Here is a 26632-nt window from a genome sequence, read left to right on the forward strand (position 1 = left end):
TGGCGGGCGAAGAGATCGGGAGTCAGAGGTGTGGGCTGCCGCTACCCTTGAAGCTGGGTCTTCTCCCTGTCCGGTCAGCCTCCCCATCCCCCTGGGGATGTGGGGGCTGGGGTAGGGTGTCCATGCAGGGGGATTGGAAGAGCTCCCCATGGCCGCTTCCTCTTCCTTCTTTGCAGTCCGAGCTCCTGTCAGGCACTCTCCTCAGAACCCCGGGAACTTGGCTCCGGCCACCCATCCCCTGCTGCGCGTGCAGCCTCCTGCTGGTCTGTCAATATGCAAATTGGTTGTTACTGTGACACCGTTAGGACCAATTAGCATATTACCTCTTTATATATATATATAGATGTATATAATGTGCATGTGTGTGCATTTCCTCAATAAATTTTACAAGTGTGGTATCAGTGTGCACAATATCTTACATCCTTTTTTTTGCAAACCTATTAATCTAAATTTATCTTGCTCACACAATATGATCAGCAAATAAGTATATGATAAAAACATAGTACAAAAAAAGAAAATTTAAAAACAAGTGAATGAATTTAGCTGTACTAACTAGTTTTGATGATGTCCTAGAATTTGCAGATATAATATGTAGATAGTAGATACAAATAACTAAGGTTTGATATAAATCAGCTATGGTTTGATTACTCAGATATAACTTAGATATATGAGAGATTATGAAGATGGAGATATGCCAGACCACTAGAGATAAACACATCTTGAACCATTTTTCAAAGCCTGCGGAAAAGATGATGGAAACTAAAGAAGAGCAATTTTGATGTCAATCTCCAGGATATTCAGAGAATAGATATTAATATGAAGGATTTGGGAATACTTAAGAAACACTAACCACTCTAAGCCAGTGTGAGTTTACTAGGAATAAGTCATGTTAAACTCTTCTAATTTTCTTCTTTTTGAGGATATTATACTAGTATTTAGCTGACATATACAATGTAAACTCCATAAGGACAGGGACCTACTTTTATAACTGCTATACACCCAGAGCCAAGAACAATGTCAGGCATATATAAGAGACTCAATATTTGTTGAAAGATTACTAAATTAATCAAGGAATTTGGTGTTTCTTATAAAATTATTGTGGCCTTAATGGAGAAATAAAGACCAGGTTTTGCTACAGTTGAATAAAGTTACAGCTGAATAAAACATAACCATAAAAAAAAAAAATTAAGAGATGCCACAGAGTAATCTCATTGGTCCTTATCTAGTTAATTCTATTAGCAATTTTGACAACAAAAGAGAAGGCCAATTAAATTTGTAGATAATACCTGCTACCTAATAGACTAGATGCTAGAATTACATTCAAAATTATACTAATAGATAGACCTATTATCTACATATATAATAGCCTAAGCGACCGTTACGATGGAACAACTGGAATGACCAAAACGATGCACATTGAGCAGGCAGGCAGGTGAGCGGTTAGGAACAAGCAGGTTAGGAGTGAGCAGGCAGCCGCAAGCAGGCAGGCAAGCGGTTAGGAGCGAGCGGTCCCGGATTGCGAGAGGGCACCTTAAACCCCGCCCCCATGCACAAATTTCGTGCACTGGGCTTCTAGTAATATATATAACAGTACATAGTGTAATATGTATAATAATATAGATATCATATAGACAAACTAATATTATAAACCAAATAAGCTGACCTTTATAGGGAAAATTAATGTTTATTTCAAATAAATTAACTGAGTTACCATACAACCCAGCAATTCTACTCCTAGGTATATACCCAAGAGAAATGAAAACATAAATCCACACAAAAACTTGCATATGAATGTTCATGGTAGCATTATTAATCATAGACCAAAAATGGAAACAATCTAAATTTCCCTCAACTGATAAAATATGGTATGTCTACACAATGGAACTATTCATCAATAAAAAGGAATGAAGTACTGATACATGCAACAACACAGATGAAACTTAAAAACATCATGCTAAGTGAAAGAAGCCAGTCACAAATAGCCACATTTTTATGAAATGTCCAAAATAGGCAAATCAGTAGAAATAATAGATTAGTGGCTGTCAGGGCCCAGGAGAGTATGAGGAATGACTCCTAATGAATACAGGATTTCTTTTGGGGGAGAGGAACATTTTCTAAAATTAGGGGTGATGGTCTCACAACTAAAACTACTGAACTGTACACTTACATGGATGAATTTTATGGCATATAAATTGTATCTCAATAAAGCTGTTATTAAAAAAAAGAAATGAAGACATCAACTGACAAATACAGATGTTGAGAATCTGTCAACTGACCAGTTCATCAGAATGATACCTGAAGGTTATAATAAACTTGTAAATTTTGCCCACTGAGTATGTTGTTGGCTGTGGGTTTGTCATATGGCCTTTATTACATTGAGGTATGTCCCCTCTATTCCCACTTTACTGAGAGTTTTTATCATAAATGGATGCTGGATTTTATCAAATGCATTTTTATGCAATTATTGCTATGATCATGTGGTTTTTATCCTTCATTTTGTTTATGTGGTGTATGTGTTGTTCTGTAGATATTGCATCAACCTAACATCCAAGGAATAAAGCTCATTTAATCATGGTGTATGATTTTTTTTAATGTATTGCTGGATCCAGTTCCCTAATATTTTGTTGAGGACTTCAGCATCTATGTTCATCAGGGATATTGACCTAAAACAGTGATGGCGAACCTTTTGAGCTTGGCGTGTCAGCATTTTGAAAAAAAAACCCTAACTTAACTCTGGTGCCGTGTCACATATAGAAGTTTTTTGATATTTGCAACCATAGTAAAATAAAGACTTATATTTTTGATATTTTATATATTTAAATTCCACTTAACAAAGAAAAATCAACCAAAAAAATGAGTTCGCGTGTCACCTCTGACACGTGTGTCATAGGTTCGCCATCACTGACCTATAACTTTATTTCTTTGTAGTGTCTTTATCTGGTTTTGGAATTAGGATGATACTGGCCTCATAAAATGAGATTGGGAGTCTTCCCTCCTCTGTTTTTTGGAATAGTTGGAGAAGGATAGGTGTTAGTTCTTCTTTTAGTGTTTGGTAAAATTCACCTGTGAAGCCATGCAGTCCAAGACTTTTGTTTGTTGGGAGTTTTTTCTTTTTTTATTATTACTGCTTCAATTTCACTAGTTGTAATCTGTAAATTCAGATTCTCTGATTCTTCCTGATTTAGTTTTGGAAGATTGTGTTTCTAGGAATTTACCCAGTTCTCCCAGATTGTCCAATTTGTTGGCATATAGTTGTCCGTAACATTTTCTTACAATCTTTTGTATTTCTTTGGTGTCAGTTGTTACTTCTCCTTTTTCATTTCTGATTTTATTTATTTGGGTCCTCTATTTTTCTTGATGAGTCAGGTTAAATGTCTATCAATCTTGTTTATCTTTTCAAAGAACCAGTTCTTGGTTTCAGTGATCTTTTGAATTGTTTTTTTAGACTCTATTTCATTTATTTCTGCTCTCATCTTTATTATTTACTTCCTTCTACTCACTTTCCACTGAATGTAAACAGCAGTTATGGTTAAAAAAATAAAAGCAATTTTTGGCTGACTTTTAGCAATACATATAAAGAGATATAATAGTGCTGATATATTCCATGCTAGTCGGACCATGTCTGTTCAACTACATTCTATTCTAAGTCTAGAGAAACTAATGAGTATAGGTCCAGAGGAATGAATATAGAATTGAAAAAGGATCAGAAACAATGTCAGAGACACTTGAAAAAAATGAGGATTGCTTAGAATGGGGGGAAAAAAGACCCAAAGGATATAACTATCTTTAAACAATATGAGGGCCTATCAGAGAAAAGAGAGTAGACTTGTCCTATGTTGCTGCAAAAGACAAAATAGGCCATCACTAAGTGCCTGGGGGGGAGATTAATCTCATCATGAGCTAGAACTAATACAGTTATGTCTGCCTCCTAGGTACTCTCCAACAAATGAACAGATTCAAGTAAATACCAGTCTATCAAGGACTCCTATTTCAGGAAGAATTCCTATAATATGTAGCAGATTGGAGGTGATATTTAAGTTCTCCAATTCTAAAAATGCTATGATTTTTATCTTAATTCAAAATTATATAACACATAAATAAATGCATAAAATTCCAAGGAGTTGATGATTTAATATTTTACCTCATTTTTCTGTAATGGTGGTTTTCCATTTTTCTTACTGCAGAAAAAAAAAAAGAAAGCACTTTATTTGCAAACTATTCCCATCATAAAATTTGTTTTAAAATATCAAAAGAACATACTAAATTCTCCAAAGGTTTCTTCTTTCACATATCATACATAGACTATATTAAGTATAATAGTACAGCTGCATCTTATTAAATACTAGAGGCCCGGCGCACGAAATTCGTGAGCGGGTCCAGTTCCTAGGCCTGGCCTGCTATCAGGGCCATCTTCCCCAGCTACCCACAGCCGGCCCCACCCCCCGCCGCCACCCACCCCCAGTTCCCCGTTCGCCATCAGGTGATCTGTGCCTGACGGCCGGGGGAAGGGACCAAGAGGTGGGCTGTTCCCGCCCGCTCACCAGCCCTGCCCCCGTCGCAGGTGGCCATCAGGTGATAGGAGCCTGCTGGCCAGGGAAAGGGACCAAGAGGTGGTCAGTGCGCCTCATAGTGACTGGTCCAGTGGTCGTTCTGGTCGTTTTGCCATTAGGGTCAATTTTCATATTACCCTTTTATTATCCTATCTAATAAAGAGGGAATATGCAAATTGACCATCACGTCATCACAAAGATGGCGGCACCCAGTCCCCTCAGCCCCGTCAGAATCCCCCAGTCCTTTCAACACAGCAGCGGGGGGGGGGGGGGGGCAGCAGATGCACGGTGCAGCCGGTCCTTCCCTCAGCCCCCCAGCCATCTAGGGCCAGCCTGAGGCACAGGCAAGCCTTGGATGTCGGCTGCCCAGCCAACCAGGGCTGGTCCAAGGTGCTGGCAAGCCTCAGATTGCGGCTTCCCCGCCACCCAGGGCGGGCCCGAGGCGCTGGCAAGCCTCGGATGGCAGCTGCCCAGCTGCCCATGGCCACCCGAGGCTCAGGTAATCAGGGCCAGCCGAGGCTTGCGCTGCTGGCAGTGGCAGCAGCATAGGTGTGATGGGGGCGTCGCCTTCCTCTGAATGCCGGGTCACCTCCTGCTCCTGAGGGCTCCTGGACTGTGAGAGGGGGCAGGCTGGACTGAGGGATCCCCCCTCCAGTGCATGAATTTTCATGCCCTGGGCCTCTAGTATAGTATAGAGGCCTAGTGCATGGGTGAGGGCCAGCTGGCCTGCCATGAAAGGGGCCCCAGATCGGGGTGGGGGTCCCCGATGGGGGGTGGGCCTGCCCGGGCAAGGGGCCATGGGCAGTTTGCAGGCCAGTCACGCCCCCAGCTTTGTCAGGAAGGATGTCTGGAATGACGCCCGGAAGACGTCTGGTCTATCTGGTCTAATTAGCATATTACCCTTTTATTAGTATAAGTCATTTATTGAAAGGGTTTAATATATGTTAACTTCAGATAATATATATCAGATAATATATATTGGTAAATTTATGCACATACACATATATACTTGTTTTTTCAAATTCTCCCATGGAGAGGTGCAATCTATTTTTCCATCCTTGAATCAAGATTTGGCCACATTGCCCTGACCAGTTTGGCTCAGTGGATAGAGCATCGGCCCGCGGACTGAGTGGTCCTGGGTTCGATTCCGGTCAAGGGCATGTACCTTGGTTGCGGGCACATCCCCAGTGGGGGGGTGGGGGGGTACAGGAGGCAGCTGATCGATGTTTCTCTCTCATCGATGTTTCTAACTCTCTATCCCCCTCCCTTCCTCTCTGTAAAAAATCAATAAAGTATATTAAAAAAAAAAAAAAGATTTGGCCACGTAAACTGCTTTGGCTATGGGACATTTGCAAATTGACGCAAGCAAGGCCTGAAAATGTCTGTGCATTGAACACTCTCTCTTGATGCTAGGAACCTTTTCCCAGCCATGTGAACAATCCCAGGTTAGTTACCTACAGGATGAGAGACTATGTGTCATTCCCATGTTACAAATGAAAAAACTGGCTTGGAAAGGAAGAAGTAGTATATCTAAGTTTCATGCTACTCAAAGTAGTTAGTCTGGCACTAACCCAGATCTGACTACTGATCTAAGCCACCACCCTGAACAATATCATGACCAGGCTTAGGTTCTTTTTATAACACACTATCATAGCACCCTATGCTATGATCACATTACAAATTTCTTGTTTAATGTCTATTTCCTCCCAGTACATTAGTTCTATCAGATCAGGAGCTATTGCAGATTGGCTTCTCCACAATATAGATAAGGTGGTGTTTGGGGTACAATATGTTTATTGGGGCTCAACACCTGTGAAAGGAAGATGAAGAAAGCAAGTTTGGGCAGAATTTAAACTGTGATGCAGGCCCAACAAAATTTCACCTAACCAGGTGGGAAGCTGTGATTGGCTGAAATGATCAGGTCTTTATACCTCTTCCTTGCTTAGTGTACAAATGCATGCTGCTCCAAGGAGGTCATGACCTTAGGAAGGTGGCTCTACAGCTAATGCAGATCCTAAAATGTGGGCAGAAAGGGTTACCTGGTCTGCACTTATCACAGCTGGACTAGACCTTCTTGAAGAGGAATCTGAGTAGCATATCTCCACACCTACTATAGGGGTCATATATTACTCAGCCCTCTATTCAACATCTAGTTGAGCTCCAAGAATCTGCAGAATAAACATTTTCAGTAATAGAATACCAGGTCACACTGAACAAGGCTAGAAAGCCAAACTTAACTACAATTCAGTAAGAGTAGATGCTCATATTTTAAAAGTGCTTAGGCTTATTATTTCTAATCTCAACTGTATTACAGGATTATCTATTTTAAAATTTTTATGAGATTGCAAAACTGTTTCAGAAATGCCATATACACATACACATACACACACACACACACACACACACACACACACTCATGCATACTCAGTTAATTATGAGCCCTCTTTTATAAGGCTTTCTAAAAATCCGCTTTTTAAGGAATTCTTTAAATGTTTTCCACAGATGTTCTCAATTTTGAAGATACTAGCTATATAAACATATAAAGATCTCCTAGGATAAATCAGAGCAGTATACTAGAATCCCATTTAATTGGTTATATTGTTTTCACTTGAAATGTTACGCTAAAGACTGGAGCGAATTTAATTCCAGAAACATGATCTACTGATAGGCAGATTCAAGTCTAACAAAAATTCCGTATTTCCCTTTTCTTGATTTTTATCCTATGAAACTAAAAAGGCTCTACAACAAATAGGCATGTCTTCTACCTTTGTGTATTCCTTTTGCCTAACAAAAAAGATCAATTTATCAGCTAAATAGATTAAAATAAAGGTGTTCAAAACATACACATAGTAATGGTAAGATAATTGGACTTCATTAAAATTTTAAAAGTTTGCTCGTGAAAAGATACTATCTAGAAAGTTAAAAGACAAGCTACCAACTAGAAGAAAATATTTGCAAACTATATATACAAGAAATAACTTGTATTCAGAATACATTAAAAAACTCTTACAGTTGAATAAGAAGACAATTCACTTAAGTATTTAAACATTTTTGCCAAAGAAAATGTATGCATGGAAAATAAACACATGAAACATGCTCAAAATAATTAGTTCTTAGAAAAATGCAAATTGAAACCACTATGCATATCTGCTAAAATAGCTAAGATCATAACAAGTGTTATTAAGGATGTGAAGCAACAGGAATCTCCTTCCACAGCTGATGGGACTATAAAATGGTGCAATTAAATTGGAAACAGTGTGGCAGTTTCTTAAAAAGTTAACCCCCTCTATACAACCCTGCCATTCCACTACTAAGTATTTTGCTCAAGGGAAATGAAAGCATATGTTCATACATAGACTTTACATGAATGTTCATAGCAACTTTATTATTAGTAGCTAAAACCTGGAACTAATCCAAATGAGTAAATGGATTAAAAAATTGTGGTATAGCCATAAAACATACTCAACAATTTTACTGGTACACAACATGAATGAATCCCAAAATCATTATGCTGACTAAAATTAGCTAGGCAAAAAAGTATGTAGTGTATGATTTCTCTTATATGAAAATCTAGAGCAGCCCAAACTAACTGTGGTACAGAAAGCAGATCAGTGCTTGCTCCAGGCTGGTGGAAGGGAGGGAACTGACCACAAAGAGATATGAGGGATCTTTGAAGTGACTGTAAATGTTCCTTATTTTAATTACTAGAGGCCTGGTGCACAAATTCATGCATGGGTGGGATCTCTCAGCCAGCCAGGGGGAAGAACCACGGGAGGTTGGCCCCAGCAGCAAGCTAACCAACGGCCGATTCCATGAGGAATTGGGCTCCCTCCTCCGTCCTGTCTGGTCTGGGGTGTGGGTGAACCAGATTCGGGGCTGTCAGGGCTCCAGCAGCAAGGTCTGGGTCAGTGCACGTCATAGCTACTGGCCTCTTGTCTGGTTGTTGCAGTCGCTCAGTCTTAACAGTCGCTTAGGCTTATATATATATATATATATATATATATATATATATATATATATGTATATATATATAGATAGATAGATAGATATAGATATAGATATAGATATAGATATAGATAGTGATGGTTACGTAAGTGTTTACATGTCAAAACTCAAGTTGTTGATTTTAAATATAAGCAGTTTGTTGTATCTTAATAATGCTTCAATAAAGCTATAAAAAATTTTGACCAAAACTTAGTAGACACTTTTTCCTAAGAACATAATAGAATAGTGTATTTTGTTCTTTATTGTTGGAAGGGTAAGGGAAAAGGAGATAAAGTTTACTGTTCCTTAATAATGCCAACAAAACATGCAAAATTAATAAACAGGAACTTCCCCTAAAGATGGACAGAGATAAACTATGAGACTGGGAGGAAAAACTGCAAGGGATTAAAATATAGAATTTTTTAGAGCTTTCAGACTAAGTAAAAAAGAACACAATTCTGAAAACTTTAAATAAAAATTTAATTAACTATAACAATAATTCTAACCCTAAAGCTTTTCTTATTTAGTTCATTTATCTAAACAGTGTATTCTAGACTCAGGGTAATGTATAAACCTCTTCTGAGGGAAAAAAAAAAATCCTACAGACCCTAGCATTGCCTTATATTAAAGTGGTGCTTTCTTAAGTATGTATAAGCATAAAATTAAGAAGACATTAACTTTTTTTATAGCTCTTCTACACCAAAAAATAAAATTTATCATTTAAAACAGGCAAAAATTATAAAGCCAATAAAAATGGAATCAACATTCATTTAAAGTGATGGGTGAGATAACACTGCTACAACTAATCACCAATGCTGGGGTAAAAGAGTAGAAAGAATTATTTATGTATTATTTGTTCCAGTTGATGTCCAAGATTATTTTATAATCTTCATTATTTTTCTTTAATAAACAATGAACTGGTTTTAAATCACTGCTTTATTAATGTTGATGGAATAATTAATTTATTAGAATATCCCAAAACAAAATTCTAAAAATTAAAATATTCAATGAAAATTCATAGCACTTACTACTATTTAATAAATGCTACAAGTTGATATGTAGAGAGACAAATAGGGTTCTGTGTAATGCAACTGCTCACAAAAATAAGTATTTGCACCCTAGCTGGTTTGACTCAGTGGATAGAGTGTCGGCTTGCGGACTGAAGGGTCCCGGGTTCAATTCCGGTCAAGGGCCCATGCCCAGGCTGTAGGCTCGATCCCCAGTAGGGGGCATGCAGGAGGCAGCCAATCAATGATTCTCTCTCATCGTTGATACTTCTATCTCTCTCTCCCTCTCCTCTCTGAAATCACACACACACACACACACACACACACACACACACAATTGGGGGCCACAGGATTAGTCAAATCTCCCACCAATTTTCTCTTTTCAGGCTTCCATGAAATACCCCATCAGAGTGTACCATGACATCTTATAAGGCCTTCTCATAATCTACATGTAAATTCTATATATTTTTTATTAGTCTGTGACAATTAAAATGGTGCATTACTCTATTGTTGTGTCATTTTCATATAAAATAAAAGCTTCCTTATAAAATTTCAGTTTCTTAGAAATTCTATAAAAACACTTTTTACCGCCGAGACCGGTTTGGCTCAGTGGATAGAGCGTCGGCCTGGGAACTGAAAGGTCCCAGGTTCGATTCCGGTCAGGGGCATGTATCTGGGTTGCGGGCACATCCCCAGTGGGAGTGTGCAGGAGGCGGCTGATCGATGCTTCTCTCTCATCGATGTTTCTAACTCTTTCTATCTCTCTCCCTTCCTCTCTGTGAAAAATCAATAAAAATATATTTAAAAAAAAAATAAAAATAAAAAAAATAAAAACACTTTTTACCTGTAATTATCACTACAAAAAAAATTTAATGGCAAAATAATTCAGTATGAGTACAAAAGTCAAAGACGGATTTTCTTAATTTTAAATTACTACACTTCAACCTAAGGCAGATACTAATGCAGCAGATTCTTTTACCATGCATGTGGGTCTTTGGATGATCACTTAGCAACAATTCATATGCAAATATAGGCACAAACATTTTCAATAGTATGGTAATCAGTTACATGAACCAGAATGTGCTCATACTAATTTATTTACATATTTTTAAATTTTATTTGATTGTAGAGAGAGGGGGAAGGGGGGGAGAGAGAGAAACATCAATTTGTTGTTCCACTTATTTATGCATTCATTGGTTGCTTCTTCTATGTGATCTGACTAGAGATTGAACCTGCAACCTTGGCATATCCAGAGGACACTCTCTCTAACCAACTGAGCTATCTATCAGCAAAGTGAAAACAAAAAAACTAGAAAATTCTCCAAAAACTTTAGGACCCTAGAGAATTCATTTTTAGATCTATTGTCTCCAGGCCCTTAAGAAACCTTCAATGTGTTAGGGCCCATGTTCAGTATAAGAAGTTGGAAAAACAGATTTGGGATGGAAAGGTAAATTCAAACAAAGACATATCCAGTTTCAAATGGTTTTAGTAGGCCCAGGTACTGATAACTTATTTTTAAAAACACACATACACACACAAATATTTAAGTCAGAAGCTCAGGAAAGAAGAGGGAGCTAGAGATTTGGAGATTCATTAGGGCATGTGTAAAAGCTGGTATCACAGTTCTGATGGAGTTGGCCTAGAGCAGTGATGGTGAACCTTTTGAGCTCGGCGTGTCAGCATTTTGAAAAACCCTAACTTAACTCTGGTGCCGTATCACATATAGAAATTTTTTGATATTTGCAACCATAGTAAAACAAAGATTTATATTTTTGATATTTATTTTATATATTTATATGCCACTTAACAAAGAAAAATCAACCAAAAAAATGAGTTCGCGTGTCAGAGGTTCGCCATCACTGGTAGAGTGTACACAGCCAAGGTCAATCAGGGCCCAGAGAGGAGACCTACACAAAGCCACTGGCTATGGGGATGGAAAGGAAAATTGCTAGAAATACAGGTGAGGAAATAGATAAGAGCTGGGCACTAATTAAATATGGAAATGAGAGGAGAAGAGGAGCAGAGACTTAAAAAACTATGTAAAGGTAGAGGAGGTATAGAAACCTTTAGCTCCAAACTGATGCCCTGAAAGACACAGATCATTTTCCTAAGATCTCATAATATGCACCGTGAGTGAACAGAAGACAGTGATTCCATTAACCTTAATAAAGAATATCAGAAGCCCTGGCCATTGTGGCTCAGTTGGTTGGAGGATCGTCCTGTACACAAAAAGGTTGCAGGTTCGATCCCCGGTCGGGGCGCATGTGGAACGCAACCTAGGGATGTTCTCTCCCTTCCTTTCTCTAACATCAATTAATAAAAATTTTAAAAAAGAATAACAGTAGAAGAAGCATTAAAAGAAATAATGCTTTTCTACAATAAACTCATTGTAAAAGTGTTAAATTTCAAGTCTCAATAAGATAAATTTTAAGGGCCAGAAGACAATTTTGAATATATTTAGATTTGAAGTTCAAGAGTAGACATTTTGATTTCAAAGGCATTAACATGACAATGATGTAGACATACAATGATATAACTCCTTTGAAAAACAAAAATATTAAATCTGAAATGTGAGTCTTGCATCTGTTTATTAAGATGCTATACTAAAAATTTTAGAATGTGCTCTTTAGGAACTTGGTTTAAGTTGTATCCTGGCTAATATGGCTTCCAGGAACCTTTAGAAAAACTTTCCTCCTATACTGAAGGTATGTTTACTATAAGCCTCAAAATTATTCCTGTAAGTAATTTTACATAAAATGTCCAGAACATAATCAAGTCTAGTCCATCATCACAACAACAAAAAATACAAAAAAAAAAATTTCCAAACTATTGGAAATTGTAGTAGATTAAATACCGAGACAAATTCCTTGTGTTCCTCCTAAAAAGAAAGGATCTATTTCCCCATCCTAGAATCTGGGCCAGGCTTGCAACTTGTTCTAATCAATATACAGTGGTTCTCAACCTTCTGGCCCTTTAAATACAGTTCCTCATGTTGTGACCCAACCATAAAATTATTTTCGTTGCTACTTCATAACTGTAATGTTGCTACTGTTATGAATCGTAATGTAAATATCTGATATGCAGGATGGTCTTAGGCGACCCCTGTGAAAGGGTCGTTCGACCGCCAAAGGGGTTGTGACCCACAGGTTGAGAACCGCTGCAATAGAATGTAGTGAAAGTGTTTCTGCTTTCACCTTTACCTCTTAGAATGCTGACCTGAGACTACCATGTGAGGGACTGGTCAAGCCTGCTTGATGATAAAAAGTCACTTAGATAAGAACCAAGGGACCCCAGTCACCAGCCAGCACAAACTGCCAGGTATGAACCTTCCAGAGCAGCTAATCCAATGCAGCCTCACAAGCGAACCCAGACAAAAAACAGCAGAGAAACTGCCCAGCCACCCATAGAATTGAGGGGGGAAATAGTTGTTTTATGCCCTAAATCTTGGAGTTATTTGTTATGCAACTATATATAACTGACATAAAGAGATATGCTTGTGGAAAGTCGTGTCAAAGAAATAAAAATGTACTTTAGAATAAATCACATACATATCAAATTATATGTTTGCAAAATGATATAGTATACATATCAAAAAACCTGTGGAATGCAACCAAAGCAGTGCTTAGAGAGAACATCATAGTCTTTAATGCATACATTGGGAAAGAAGGCTGAAAATTTGTAATTTATCACAGATCAGAAAAAACAAAAAAATTAAATGAAGAAAGTATAAAGAAAAGAATACAAATAAAAGCAAATAATAAAAGTAGACACTCAACAGAGGTAAAGCAAAACTAAAAGTTGGAATTTTGAAAAAAAATTAACACACTTTACAAACTCATGGCAAAACTAATCAAAATAAAAAATGAGAGGGCAATATAAGCAATATTAGAAATTGATCTACAGATTAGAAGCAATCCACATCAAAACCTCAACATGCTGATTCTAAAATTTATAAAGAAGTAATATCAATGCAAATGTTGATAACTGAGATACTTTTCATATTTTGTTTATGAGTCACTGTCTTAAAATAGGGTTCCTTCAATGCATTTATAAAGTAGTGAGTGTTAGGTCTGATCAAATAATTGAATTGATACTCCCACCCCTGGGAACTGACCTTTAAGCCACTTCACAATGGACATTTGACTTACTTAGACCACATTCCACTTGCTAAGACAATTACCTCTCCCTCCAGAGTTTCCCAGAACTTGGACCTGCCCAGAGAATTCTCCACCCAGAAAAAGCCCACCTAGAGTCCTTTAAAAACCTCTGACTCCCCGCCCTACCCGGTCTGGCTCAGTGGATAGAGCGTCAGCCTGCGGACTGAAGGGTCCCAAGTTCGATTCTGGCCAAGGGCGCATGCCCGGGTTGCGGGCTCCATCCCCAGTGGGGGACGTGCAGGAGGCAGCCGATCAATGATTCTCTCTCATTGATGTTTCTAGCTCTCTCTCCCTTCCTCTCTGAAATCAATAAAGAAATATATTTTAAAAAAAAAAAAAAAAAACCTCTGACTCCCCGTCTTTGGGGCCTGGTGCCATTTTGGGGCTCAGCCCATCTGGTTTTCCAGATGACCTAATAAATGCATAATTCTTTACCCCCTTTAGCTTCATGTGTTCCTCCTTCGGTGACCCTAACAGTGAGCATTAAATATTTATTTACTTAGAGTAAATCAATAGGTTTATAATGACACTTAAAAAGAACTCATTGGTCACCGCCAGAGGATAACAGGAAACTAACGTATTACTTTAAAAACTGGTAAAGAAGCAAATGTCTACCCTGCCTTTCCTAACTAAACTGTACCACTGGGTAACCAAATAGTAGATGAAGAAAAGTTTCTTTTTATGAAAGCATTCCATCTTATAAATGAATAAATAACAGAATTTAAATATCTCCATTCTGTAATCTCTAATAAATTCATTGCTCTAGGTATCAAACATCAATGGCTGCTAAACTCACAAAGAATAAATAACCATATATACCTTCTGATGGAGGTTAGACCCCATCAACACGTAGGATACATTCTTGTCCAAAAACAAACAAAAAATCTGAACTTGGTCAAGTTTTTAGATCCAACTACCAATTTACAGGAAATACAGAGAATGAATAAAAATCATACAAATAGCATAACCCAGATTATTTAATCTGTAGCAGTCAAAAACCTGGTTGCTTCAATAAAATGTAGAGAGTGGTAAGGAGAGATGGCATTGGACCATGAAGATTAAGACTTCAAACAAACAAAAAACAGGCACAACTAAATTACAGTGTTTTAAGAATGCACATTTGGGTGATAAAATTATAAAACACTACTAAGATGCAATTACTATAGAAGTCAGGAAAGCAGTAACTAGTTAGGGGAGAGGGAAGGGGCTATGATTGGGAAGGGGTATGTGGAAGGCTTCTAGGGTAGATGACAAGGATTTATTTCTTGACCTGGAGAGTATTTACAAAGGATATTTGTTTTGTTTGTTTGTTGTTGTTTAAAAAGTTATTAAATTATATGCATTTTATGCAGTTTCCTGTATTTGTGGTATAATATACAATGAAAAGGTCTAAAAATCTTAAGAATATTATACCATGACTATATATTTTAATATTAATTTACTACAGTAAAATTTTAACAGTTAACTTCATTTTGAATTTAATGTAAGACTTTTTAAACCCCAGAATAATTCTTGATTGTTCTTTTGAATATAAGTCCATCGGATAAAAATGCTTTATTCTGACTTTTACCTCCTACATGGCTATTTCAAACTTAAAAATCTTAGAATCAGGTACCATTTTTACCTCTCTGATTCCTCACTGGTAAAATAAAAATAATAAAATAACTATCTCAAAAAACTGTTGTGAGGAATAAATGTTAACTATTTAGAACAATGCTTAAAATATAATAAGTGCTCAATAAATGGTTAATAGTATTGTCTTCAGCTTCCTGTCCTTGCAGTCTCTTCTTCTCAAATCTTAACTCCAACAATTCCATGACTTTGCTCATGCTGTTTTCCCTATCTAGGATGCCTTTTACCCCTTAGCAAATATGAAACTTTCCCCATGTAACAATCTGAAGAATTAAACATTCCCAATTCAGTGCTCCCTCCCACAGATTTTTTTCCTACCACCCAGGTCATTGTCATTTTAATTTGCATCTCTGATAATTAGTGACGTTGAGCATTTTTTCATATGTCCCTTGGCTATTTGTATGTCCTCTTTGGAGAAGTGTCTATTTAGGTCCTTTGTCCATTTTTTTTAATATATTTTATTGATTTTTTACAGAGAGAAAGGGAGAGGGATAGAGAGTTAGAAACATCGATCAGCTGCCCCCTGCACATCTCCCACTGGGGATGTGCCCGCAACCAAGGTACATGCCCTTGACCAGAATAGAACCTGGGACCCTTGAGTCCACAGGCCGACGCTCTATCCACTGAGCCAAACCGGTTAGGGCCCTCTGTCCATTTTTTAATTGGGTTATTTGTCTTCATTTTATTGAGTTGTATGGTACCTTATGTATTTTGGAAATTAACCAATTATCAGATGCATCATTGGCAAATACGTTCTCCCATGCAGTGGGTTCCCTTTTCAGCTTGATGCTGATTTCTTTTGCTGTGGAGAAGCTTTTTCGTTTGATATAGTTCCATTTGTTTATTTTTTTTCCTTTGTTTCTCTTGCCCTAGGTGATGTATCTGTGAAAATTCTGCTACATGAGATGCCTGATATTTTCCTGCCTATATTTTCTTCTATGACTTACATTTAAGTATTTTATACATTTTGTGTTTATTCTTGTATATGGTGTAAGTTGGTGGTCTAGTTTCATTTTATTTATTTTTTTTGCATATACCAGCCCAATTTTCCCAACACCATTTATTGAACAGACTGTTTTTACTCTATTGTATGTCCTTGCCTCCACTGTCAAATATTAAGTATAATGGCTTGTCGAATTCTAGGTTCTCTGTTCTAATCCATTGATCTATATGTCTGTTCAAATGCCCATAAGTAGATGAATGGATTAAAAAACTGTGGTACATTTACATCAAGGAAGACTATGCAGCAGTATAAAAGAAGGAACTCTAACCTTTTGAGACAGCATGGAGGGACCTGGAGAGTATTATACTAAGCAAGACAAGTATCACATGATCTCACTTATATGTAGAATCTAATGAGCAAAATAAACTCATGAACAAAATAGGCCCAGAGACATTGAGACATGCAACAGACTGACATATTTCAGAGGGAAGGGGGGGTTGGGGGTGGAGGGGGAGGTAGGACGAGATTAACCAAAGAATTTATATGCATACATGCATAGTCCATGGGCAAACCAATAGTGTGGGGAAGGCCTGGGGAGGGGGCGGGAGCGGAGTGGAGGGGGTCAACAGTGGGGGAAAAAGGGGGACATCTGTAATACTTTCAACATTAAAGATAAATTTTTATAAAAATTTTAGTCCTTCTCACTAAAGTAAGATAACCTTATAGGACCATATTTTTTCCTTCTGAGGAAATAGCATGTCATGCTGCTTACTTCATAGGTTAATGAAAGTATACAAATGTTTTAAACAGTGACATATAGACACAACATGACTAAATTATTATTTACCAAAAGACATTGCCTCATTCCGCATAGCATATTTATTTTCAATGGCAACAGATAACTTCTTAAGCATAGAGTAAATCATACAATCTATGTTTATGGGTAGTATTGTGGTACCATTATAGTAATATGTGAGATTGCTATATCTATTCAGATATCAAAATAACTGATTGAGCTTTGATGACCTTTATTTTCAATGTTCTAGTTTATTAATTTAATTGCATTAATTCAGGACTGCTAAATCTAGCAAGATATAACAAATGCATGTTTCAAAAAACCACCTTTAAGCATACTCACTACAGTTTACCTAATAAGGCTTCAAGTTATCTTAATAAAAAAAAATAATCCCACTAAAGCACAAACATCAGTTATCCAAAGCATCTTATCCTATATTATGGAAGGCTATGTTCTTGACAGAGATGCCTAAAACCAAAGTGATTTCCTTATAAAAAAATTTTTTATAATGAAATCCATGTTCTTAAACAAAGGCCTGTTGCCTAAATTTTTTGTAGAAATGACTACAAATGCCATTTTTAAACAACTCTAATATCCCATAAAATTAATTTTAAAAAAACAATAGAGAAATACAGTACCCAGTTTACATTAAACTTAATTTGGTATATATAATTCTAAAGAAAATTACAAAGAGCCTGTCTTTCTTCTTCATAATTCCAGCTTATACTTTATTGCAACAACTTATATTTTATTCATCAGGTCATGGATTAGTTTGATGTTAATCCGAGAAAAAAATTACAACTTATTTATCTAAATTGATAGCATGGCATAGGTACTTAGAAAATGGTAAATTCTAGGAGCAAAAATGAGCTCACCAAAGTCATGTCAGATCAAACACATCCTCTTCTCTGAAGGAAATCATGAAAATCGGTTAACTTAGTTTATTATGCTACCAAGCACTGGATGTTGGACCAATCAGGGATTCTCTACCTTTTCCAGGTAAAAGAGATCAATGCCACATTCAGCTCTAGGGTCTCATCTTCACAGCTCCATAACTTAGGGGGTGGAGGGGAGGGAGGAAGGTCCTTCCTTCCCCACTGACTCCAGCAGAAATATCCCAAAGGAGGATTCTGACTGGCCCAATATGGATCAGATGCCTTGCCCTATGGTCAGAGTGCTAGGTCATTAGCAAAATGAAACGTGTGAAAAGGTGCAAGGTAGCTGTTAAAGCTGAGAACCAATATAATACCCAGAGGGTGTCAATTAATAGACAAGTTATAGTGGTGTAAAAACTCTGTTCTATACTTAATTTATTGGGAAAAGAGAGAGAAGGAATAGTACTAATTAAGTATGCCGGATTTTTTTTAAAAAAATTAGAGGAGCCCTAACCGGTTTGGCTCAGTGGATAGAGCGTCGGCCTGCGGAATGAAGGGTCCCAGGTTCGATTCCAGTCAAGGGCATGTACCTTGGTTGCGGGCCCATACCCAGTGGGGAGTGTGCAGGAGGCAGCTGATCAATGTTTCTCTCTCTCATCGATGTTTCTAACTATCCCTCTCCCTTTCTTTCTGTAGAAAAGCAATAAAATACATTTTAAAAAAATAAAAAATTAGAGGAAGGAAGTGATGTGCCCAAACAAAGAGAAGTTTAAATACCTGCACTTAAGTTTTAAAAAAATAAATAAATAAATTGAAGAGGGGAAAGGAAGGGAAAACAATTGTGTACACTAAATATGAGTGAAGAATATTATTTGTCATAAAAATGAATGTAACCTCACCTATTCTAACAAAAGCTTAAGATCTACAAAGCAGGTCCCACTCTGCGTCAGACTACACTTAGAATAATGAACTGTTTCTCACCTGTCTTTAAGAGGTGGAGAAATAAAGAGTATCATATACAGGAAGCAGCAACTGAAAAAATACAGAGGCCTGAAACCATGTCACAAAAAAGTAACTTAAATACTACCCAGTTATAAAAGTAAATGATTCTGTCAATTCAAAAGGCTTCTGTAGAGAGATGTTCATGGGCACATTTGGTAGTGAGAAGTGCTAAGGAGAAAAGTAAAGCCAGGCAAGTGGGAAGAGTACATGTGTGGAGGATGCTATTTAAACTGAGTGGCAATGGAAGGTCTGCCTGTGAGATGTCTAATAAAAGATTGAAAAGAGGGACAGAGTAAGCAGTGTGGATATCTAGGCGAAGAGCATTCAGGCAGGGGAACAGCAAGCACAAAAGCCCTGAAACAAAATGCCTGGCCAATGATGCTAATGTGCCCAAAACTGAGAAGTGTGATTAAACAGTCTATACCTACTTCCCCCATCACACACAGCAACACAGTTTGAGAAGTCTGCATCTGGACCATACCTGCCATTAGCTGGTTTCTGTATACCGTTGCTTTTCCTGACAAATCCTTTAAGGCCTGCTTCACCTATGGCTGCTTAAGCATCTCCTTTTTATTCTGAGGATCCAACTAGGGCCAGGGCCTCCCCTTGTAAGACCTACTCTCAGTTCATCCTAAGTGTCTCATGCAGCTACAACCCCTTACTTGACCTATTCTATATTTGCAAAACATTCAGTGGGCCTGTGAAACTGAGAAAGGTGAAACCAACCCCTTCCAGAGCTTGATTTGAAAGATCTCAAGATGAAAGTATTCAGAAAAGTTGTTAGGGAGGTTAGTGGGGAGAAAAGTACAAGGGGCAGAAACCAGAGATAAGAGAACATCCAAGGAATACAGAAAAGACCCAGCAACAGGCCACAAGGCTGAGGCTTAGGGGAAAATAGTGAACAAATTTCCAACAGTGGGAATGTCTAAAGAACTTGTAAATAAAAGAACGTCTCCATTTTTAAGCTGTTCATTATGCTGATAAAATCCCTGCCACCACTCCCAAATTTTCAATAAAACTCTACTATAAATACCTGCTTTGTGGCTGATGCTTTAAATCAGCGGTTCTCAACCTGTGGGTCGGGACTCCTTTGGGGGTTGAACAACCCTTTTACAGGGGTCGCCTATACATCCTGCATATCAGATATTTACAATACGATTCATAACAGTAGCAAAATTACAGTTATGAAGTAACAACGAAAATAATTTTATGGTTGGGGGTCACCATAACATGAGGAACTGTATTAAAGGGTCGCAGCATTAGGAAGGTTGAGAACCACTGCAAAGGAATGAAGGCAGATTCCAAAAAGGCTCAAGAGATAAGATGTAAATGGGGTCTAAAATAGAGAAGTAAAGAAGTGAATTAGGCATGTCTAGGAGAAACACAAGCTCCCTGAAACTCCTCTGAGATATGTGGAGGAGGAGACTGTGTTCCCATCATCTATAGACTGGAGCTTTGAAAAGGATGAAGGATCACTCCATGAGCTGGTGGACTTGGCTGCACCCTGATAACTGACAGCTAGATCACACCTAGTCAAGCAATCTTATCTAATCCTATATAATAAAGAGCTAATATGCTAATTAGACCAGACGGCAGAATGACCTTCCTGAACGACCAGTAGGTAGGGCCGTGGGGCTGTGAGGGCAGAGGCAGCCGGGGCTGTGAGGGCCTACTCTTGCACGAATTTCGTGCATTGGGCCTCTAGTAATCCTAATAAAAGAATAATATGCAAATTGACCATCACTCCAACACACAAGATGGTCGCCCCCATGTGGACACAAGATGGCCTACAGGGGAGGGCAGTTGTGGGAGACCCAGGCCTGCAGGGGAGGGCAGTTGGGGGGGACCCAGGCCTGCAGGGAAGGGCAGTTGGGGGGACCAGGCCTGCAGGGGAGGGCAGTTGGAGGCGACCAGGCCAGCAAGGGGGGGCAGTTAGGGGTGACTGGGCCAGCAGGGCAGGGCAGTTGGGGGTGACTGGGCCAGCAGGGCAGGGCAGTTGGGGGCAATCAGGCTGACAGGGGAGTGGTTAGGGGCAATCAGGCAGGCAGGCAGGCAAGCGGTCAGGAGCCAGCAGTCCTGGATTGTGAAAGGGATCCCAGATTGGAGAGGGTGCAGGCTGGGTTGAGGAACACACACCCACTCCCCCCATGCATGAATTTCGTGCATCAGGCCTCTAGTCTATATATATAAAAGGCTAAGTGTCCATCCAACCGGTAGCTATGATGCGCACTGACCACCAGGAGGCAGACACTCAACGTAGGAGCTGCCATGACGCACACTGGCCATTTAAAAATAAATGGCATCACGGACCTGGCGCCGATAAACCAACACTTGGCTTCCCCCAAGGGGACACAGGCCCTGCCACCACCCCAGAGTGATACCCCACCAAATCAAAGCCAATGCTGCCAAGACCCCATGGTGCAAAATGTGGTCCACAACCCAGCCCAGCCCAGAAACGGTCGTTGTGGGCCGGGTAATGATGTCACGTAGCAACACCAGGCTTCCTCTCCCTAGTGACTAGCCTCCTTGGAGTTTCTTCAGCCCAGAAACACTACTTGCTTTATAGCCAGGTGCAAACATTTTACAATTTAACCAAATGTTTGTGAATCCTTTTCCCGTGCCTCATCTCATTTGATTCTCACAGAAGTCCTGGAGTAGGTAGATATGAGACTCGGTGGAATCCTATTTTCTTTTCACTAGCCAGAAAACGGAGATTTAGAAAGTTTAGAAATTTGACCTGACTAAAAAGAAGTAAGAAACGGTGGAACTTGAAAATAACTTCAGGTTTTCTCACTGCACAGAATACAGTCAAACACTGCTACAGATAAATATTTTACCCTTTGTTCTCCTTGCATGATCTACAATAGTAATCTGCTTTGTGTTGCTATTTACTGCTGTGTTGCTGACAATTACCTGAAAGAGAACTTGGGGTGCTTCACTGGGCTGGAAAAAGTTTAGCTAAATCAGAAAGCATGTCTAATTAGTCAAGTTTATTCTATATATAGATAAAAGGCTAAGTTGACTCGCACATGCGCGGTACATATAAAGCTCTCACTGGAGCCAATCACACACATGTGTTTCCATCTGTCATTGTTGATTGTGAATCTGGTTGACATTCTATTATAGAGAAAGGGTGAATAGCGATATTAAAATATTTCTTCTAATTAATTTCCTTTCAATGTGCACGAATTCGTGTACCGGGTCACTAGTTAATAGATAAAACAAGAAACGTACCTAAGTTCATGCTTCAGAAAGTTAACAAGGGGGTGATCATCATTTAAATTATCAAGAGTTGTTAAATAATACTTCATGGAACTCACCCTTAAAGGATAAGAGTTGAAGAGCAGAGGATACAGAGAGATATTCCAGGTATGGCTGACATGGTGAATAAAGCTCCAAAGCCAGGAATGAGTTTGGCCTGTTTGGAGAACATTGCAGAAACTGGCCTATTTGGAACAGACACTGCCCATTGGCAGGAGGTGGCATATAAGATTAGCCAGGTAAGATGAGATCAGATGGAGGAAGACTCTGAAATCCAGGACAAGAAATCTGAACTTTAACGAGCATTCATAAGAAAGAAAAGAACTGCTTTGTTCTTTTTTTGGTTTTTGGTTTGTTTTTTAAGATCATAAAACACTTTGGCAATGTAGACTGGTCCTTTCCCTGCCTTCTAAAATTAGCCCACTGATTTCCCACTACCCAGCTCATATTACACTACCCTTGGTACACAACGATTAATCACTTCTGTGAAGATAATGTCTCTACTCATGTTTGTACTGGCCTCAGGGCTCCAACTGCCTGTCAAACAATTACCTTCACAAGTTCTTCACCTATCCCACATCATTGGTCCACCCTATAAACACTTATTGTCCATCCCATGACATGTGCAAACTAAGAATTTAAAGATGACTCAGTCCATGCCCTCAAGAAACTCCGAGCCTGATGTAGGCAGAAGCCAATAAAATGAACTAATACAATACAGAGTGGTAACTGCTGGAGTAGAGGAATGCTTGAAGTATCCTGAGAGCTGAGGACAATAACATCAGTTTGGAGATCAGGAAAAGATAGAAAACACTTAATTAAGAGAAAGTGTTGACTAAACTGAGTCTTGAAGGAAAAGAAAAGTCAAAGGGTGGGGAGGAGACCTGTAGATAACAGTGATTACCATCAGACTGCAAAGGCTGGGCAGAAACAGCCGTACTCAGAGATTTTTAATCCCATATGGATACATGGTAGAAGTCATCAAGCACCACACCATGAACACCATTCTCTCATGCTAAGAACTTTGTGTTTTAGCATAGCTTAAAAGTTTCAATAAAAAAATCACATTTGTGTTTCTTAAAAAGTGGGAGACGAATTGAAAGGACACCACAAAACTTTTTCTCTTCCTATCATTAACGTACAACAAAAATCTGATGAAGGCTGCTATAACATTCAATTGATCTCCTGTTATCCATTCCTATCTCCAAACTAGGCATAGCGCACATCCTTCAGAAAAAAACCTCCCCTAACTTCACAAACACATTAATCTTTCCTTTCTCAGAACTTCTAAGGAATATCTGTCTGCAGTGCACTGTGTCAGCACCTTACATTTTTGCCTAATTTACATTTAAATTTCTTCTCCCTAACAAGTACATAAGCTCCCTGAGAAAAAAAAGTCATATCTTTTTATATTTGTGTAATACACACACACACACCTACCTTTCTTCATCCAGTAGCACCTAGCAGAGTAACGTACCATTCTAAAACAAGATAATGCCTTTGAACAGAATACATGGTCTCTTTTATCCATGAGTAAAAATATTCTACTATTCCCCATAAATGAGGAACAAAGTAAGATGTATAATTAGGCAAACCTGAGAAAAAAGTTAGTGCAGTGACAGCAGGGAATGTATACAAGGGAACTTTCTGGGAAGAAGAAATTGTTCTAATTTATGATAGGTGTGTGCTACACTGTTGTGCCCATATATTTAAAATATATATGTAAAAATGCTCAAAGTCACTAGTCATCAGAGAGATGCAAATTAAAATGACAATGAGGTTTTACCTCACACCTGTCAAAATGGCTACCATCATAGAAACAGTATGGAGTTTCATCAAAGAATTAAATAGGAACTGCCATTTGACCCAGTGATCCCACTTCTAGGAATATAGCCTAAGAAACCAGAAACACCAATCAGAAAGAATGTATGCACCCCTATGTTCATAGCAGCACAATTTACAATAACTAAGATTTGCTGACAGCCCAAGTGCCCATCAGTAGATGAGTGGATAAAAAAGCTGTGGTACATTTATACCATGGAATACTACGCAGCAGTGAAAAAGAAGGATCTCTTTCCCTTTGAGGCAGCATGGAGGACCTGGAGAGTATCATGCTAAGCAAAATAAGCCAGTCAGAGATAGACAAGTATCACATGATCTCACTCATATGTGGAATCTAATGAACAAAATAAATTGATTAACAAAATAGATCCAGAGACAGGTTGGTGTTAACTCAGTGGTTGAGCGTCAACCTATGAACCAAGAGGTCATGGTTAGATTCCTGGTCAGGGCACATGCTGGGGGTTGTGGGCTTGATCCCCAGTAGCGGGGGTGCAGGAGGCAGATGATTCTCTCTCATCATTGAAGTTTCTATCTCTCCCTTTGAAATCAATTAAAATTTAAAAAGAAAAATAGATCCAGAGATAAACATGGAACTGTCAAATATCAGAGAGAAGGGAGGAAGGGAAGAAATCAACCAAAGAACTTGTATGCATATATATGCATATCCATGGACACACACAGATAACAGTGTGGCAAAGGCCTAGGGGGGGAGGGGCTGGAAGGGGTCAATGGGGGAAAAAGAGGTACATATGTAATACTTTCAACAATAAAGATTTTCTAAAAAATAAAATATATATAACTAAGATCTGTACATTCAATATATTCAACTTTTACCTAAAAACCTATGAAAGAAAGGGATGGGGAGCACAGAGTTATAGATGAAACAAGACTTGAAGAATATTAATGATACTTCTTGGGTAAAGTGTAGGGGGTTTCATTAAATTATTCTGCATCTACTTTTCCAAAAATGTAATGTGTAAAAATTTCCATAATAAAACGTCATACATGTATATATAACTTAAACGGATGAAAAAGCTGCATTAACAAAACTAAAAAGTAACAGAACATTAAATTACTTATTCTCTTAATATGTGAAATAATGTGATATTATAACTTTTAAAGTGGTTTTACTGGCTCTATGATTCTAAGAAATATCTTCTAAGGAAAACCTACTATTGATAGCACAGACAAAAAAAAAAAAAAAAGCTGAGAAGCCACAGGTTCCTTAGACACCAGATAGTAAAATTAACTAGCCCTATTACCAAATATACTCAAAAAAAGCCAGTACAATTTAAAGTTAGAATTCTCTAATCTTCAAACGGTGATGCCAAAAGACAGCGACTAAAAAGGCATTCGTAAGATTTTGGAAGTACAACATCTCCAACGACAGACTCAACACCATTCTGAAGAGTTTTAAAATAATCCAGTCATTTCATCTCAGTAATTTAAACTTTAAGCCTCATTATAGGCTCATACTCTGCATTCTCTTCTCACCGATCAGTTTCTGAAAAAGAATCTCGATCCTCACCTAAAAACACACTTGCACCTGCAGAGCCAAGGGAGGGAGGGAGCCTTGCTCTCGGGTGAGACGCCAGGGCACTCACGGGCCCGCTCCAAGGTGACACCACTTCAGAAGGCAATGGTGCCAAGTGGATCCAGGAGAGTTCGCAGGAACCATTCCCGCAACTTTCAACAGCAACTCCTATGGAGTCGTGCCAAACCTCGTCGGAGTGAACAGCCTCCAGCCTGGCGAGTCCACTCCCAGCCTCACACACACACACACACACACACGCGTGGGGGGGTCCAGAAAGCCAACCCACCGTGTTGGCAGGCGATGAGATGGCAAAACCCAGAACCCCACCCAGAAAGTTGGTCGCAGCAAGGAGGTGGTCCGGGCACGGACACACCGGTTTGCCAGCGGGCGCAGAATATGCACACTCCCGCGGGCGGATAAGGGATCGGCCAGGCCCGCGGGGGCGCGGGGAGCGCCGAGGACGCCGGCGCCGCGGGCACAGCCGGACGCCCTGACATTGGAGCCTGGCAGCGGCCGCGGTCGGCGCTCTCTCCGCCTGACCCCGCGGGGCAAAGGGACCGGTCCGCCCGCCGCCGGGACGGGCGGGAGAGACGCGCCGGAGCGTCCGCTCGGTCCCGGGAAAGCGGCGCGGCCACGGGCCTTCTTACCCGTGCAGGCCGAGGGCGCGGCGCCGCTTGTGGAGCAGGCAGAGCAGCAGGAACGCGGCCCCCGCCAGCGAGGAGTTTCGCGCCGTCAGGTACTTGCTGAAGGCCGCCATGGCACCGCGGGAGCGAGCAGCCGGGCTGGGGGACGCGGCGGAGACTGCCGGAGTGCAGGAAGCGCGGGGGAGACTGGGAGGGGAGGAGCGCGGAGGGAGGGCGGGGCCGGCCGCGCAGGACCGCTCCCTGGCGCGCGCTGCCGCGCCGGAGCCCACCTCGGACTTGGGCTCCGCGGGGGCGCGCGCGGGCACCGCGGAGGCCGGAACCGTCCCGGGCGCTCTCTGCGCACGCTCGGACCCCCGCGGAGTCGCCGGGAACGCGGGCGTGGAGAAACCCCCGCGCTTCCCGCGG

General features: G+C 39.6%; 1 protein-coding gene and 1 long non-coding RNA gene across 6 annotated transcripts in view; one reads left to right on the forward strand and one right to left on the reverse strand.

The window, feature by feature from the left end:
* Positions 1-26423, reverse strand: part of ABCD3 (ATP binding cassette subfamily D member 3) — an 86191-nt gene extending 59768 nt beyond the window's left edge. For 2 of the 3 annotated variants that reach the window (XM_006098093.3, XM_023761860.1), the window contains exons 1-2: positions 26231-26423; positions 4142-4178 (exon numbers count right to left, since the gene is read on the reverse strand). In XM_006098093.3, the coding sequence (XP_006098155.1) occupies positions 4142-4178; positions 26231-26340 (147 nt within the window). In that variant the 5' untranslated portion in view covers positions 26341-26423. The remainder of the gene's footprint in view (positions 1-4141; positions 4179-26230) is intronic. The other variant, XM_023761859.1, reaches the window with a different exon arrangement.
* Positions 25859-26632, forward strand: part of LOC106698722 — a 13995-nt gene continuing 13221 nt past the window's right edge. For all 3 annotated transcript variants that reach the window (XR_001350108.2, XR_002831510.1, XR_002831511.1), the window contains exon 1: positions 25859-26319. This is a non-coding gene — a long non-coding RNA (uncharacterized LOC106698722). The remainder of the gene's footprint in view (positions 26320-26632) is intronic.

The sequence above is a fragment of the Myotis lucifugus genome, unplaced genomic scaffold, assembly GCF_000147115.1.
Source record: "Myotis lucifugus unplaced genomic scaffold, Myoluc2.0 scaffold_220, whole genome shotgun sequence".
Taxonomy (NCBI): Eukaryota; Metazoa; Chordata; class Mammalia; order Chiroptera; family Vespertilionidae; genus Myotis; species Myotis lucifugus.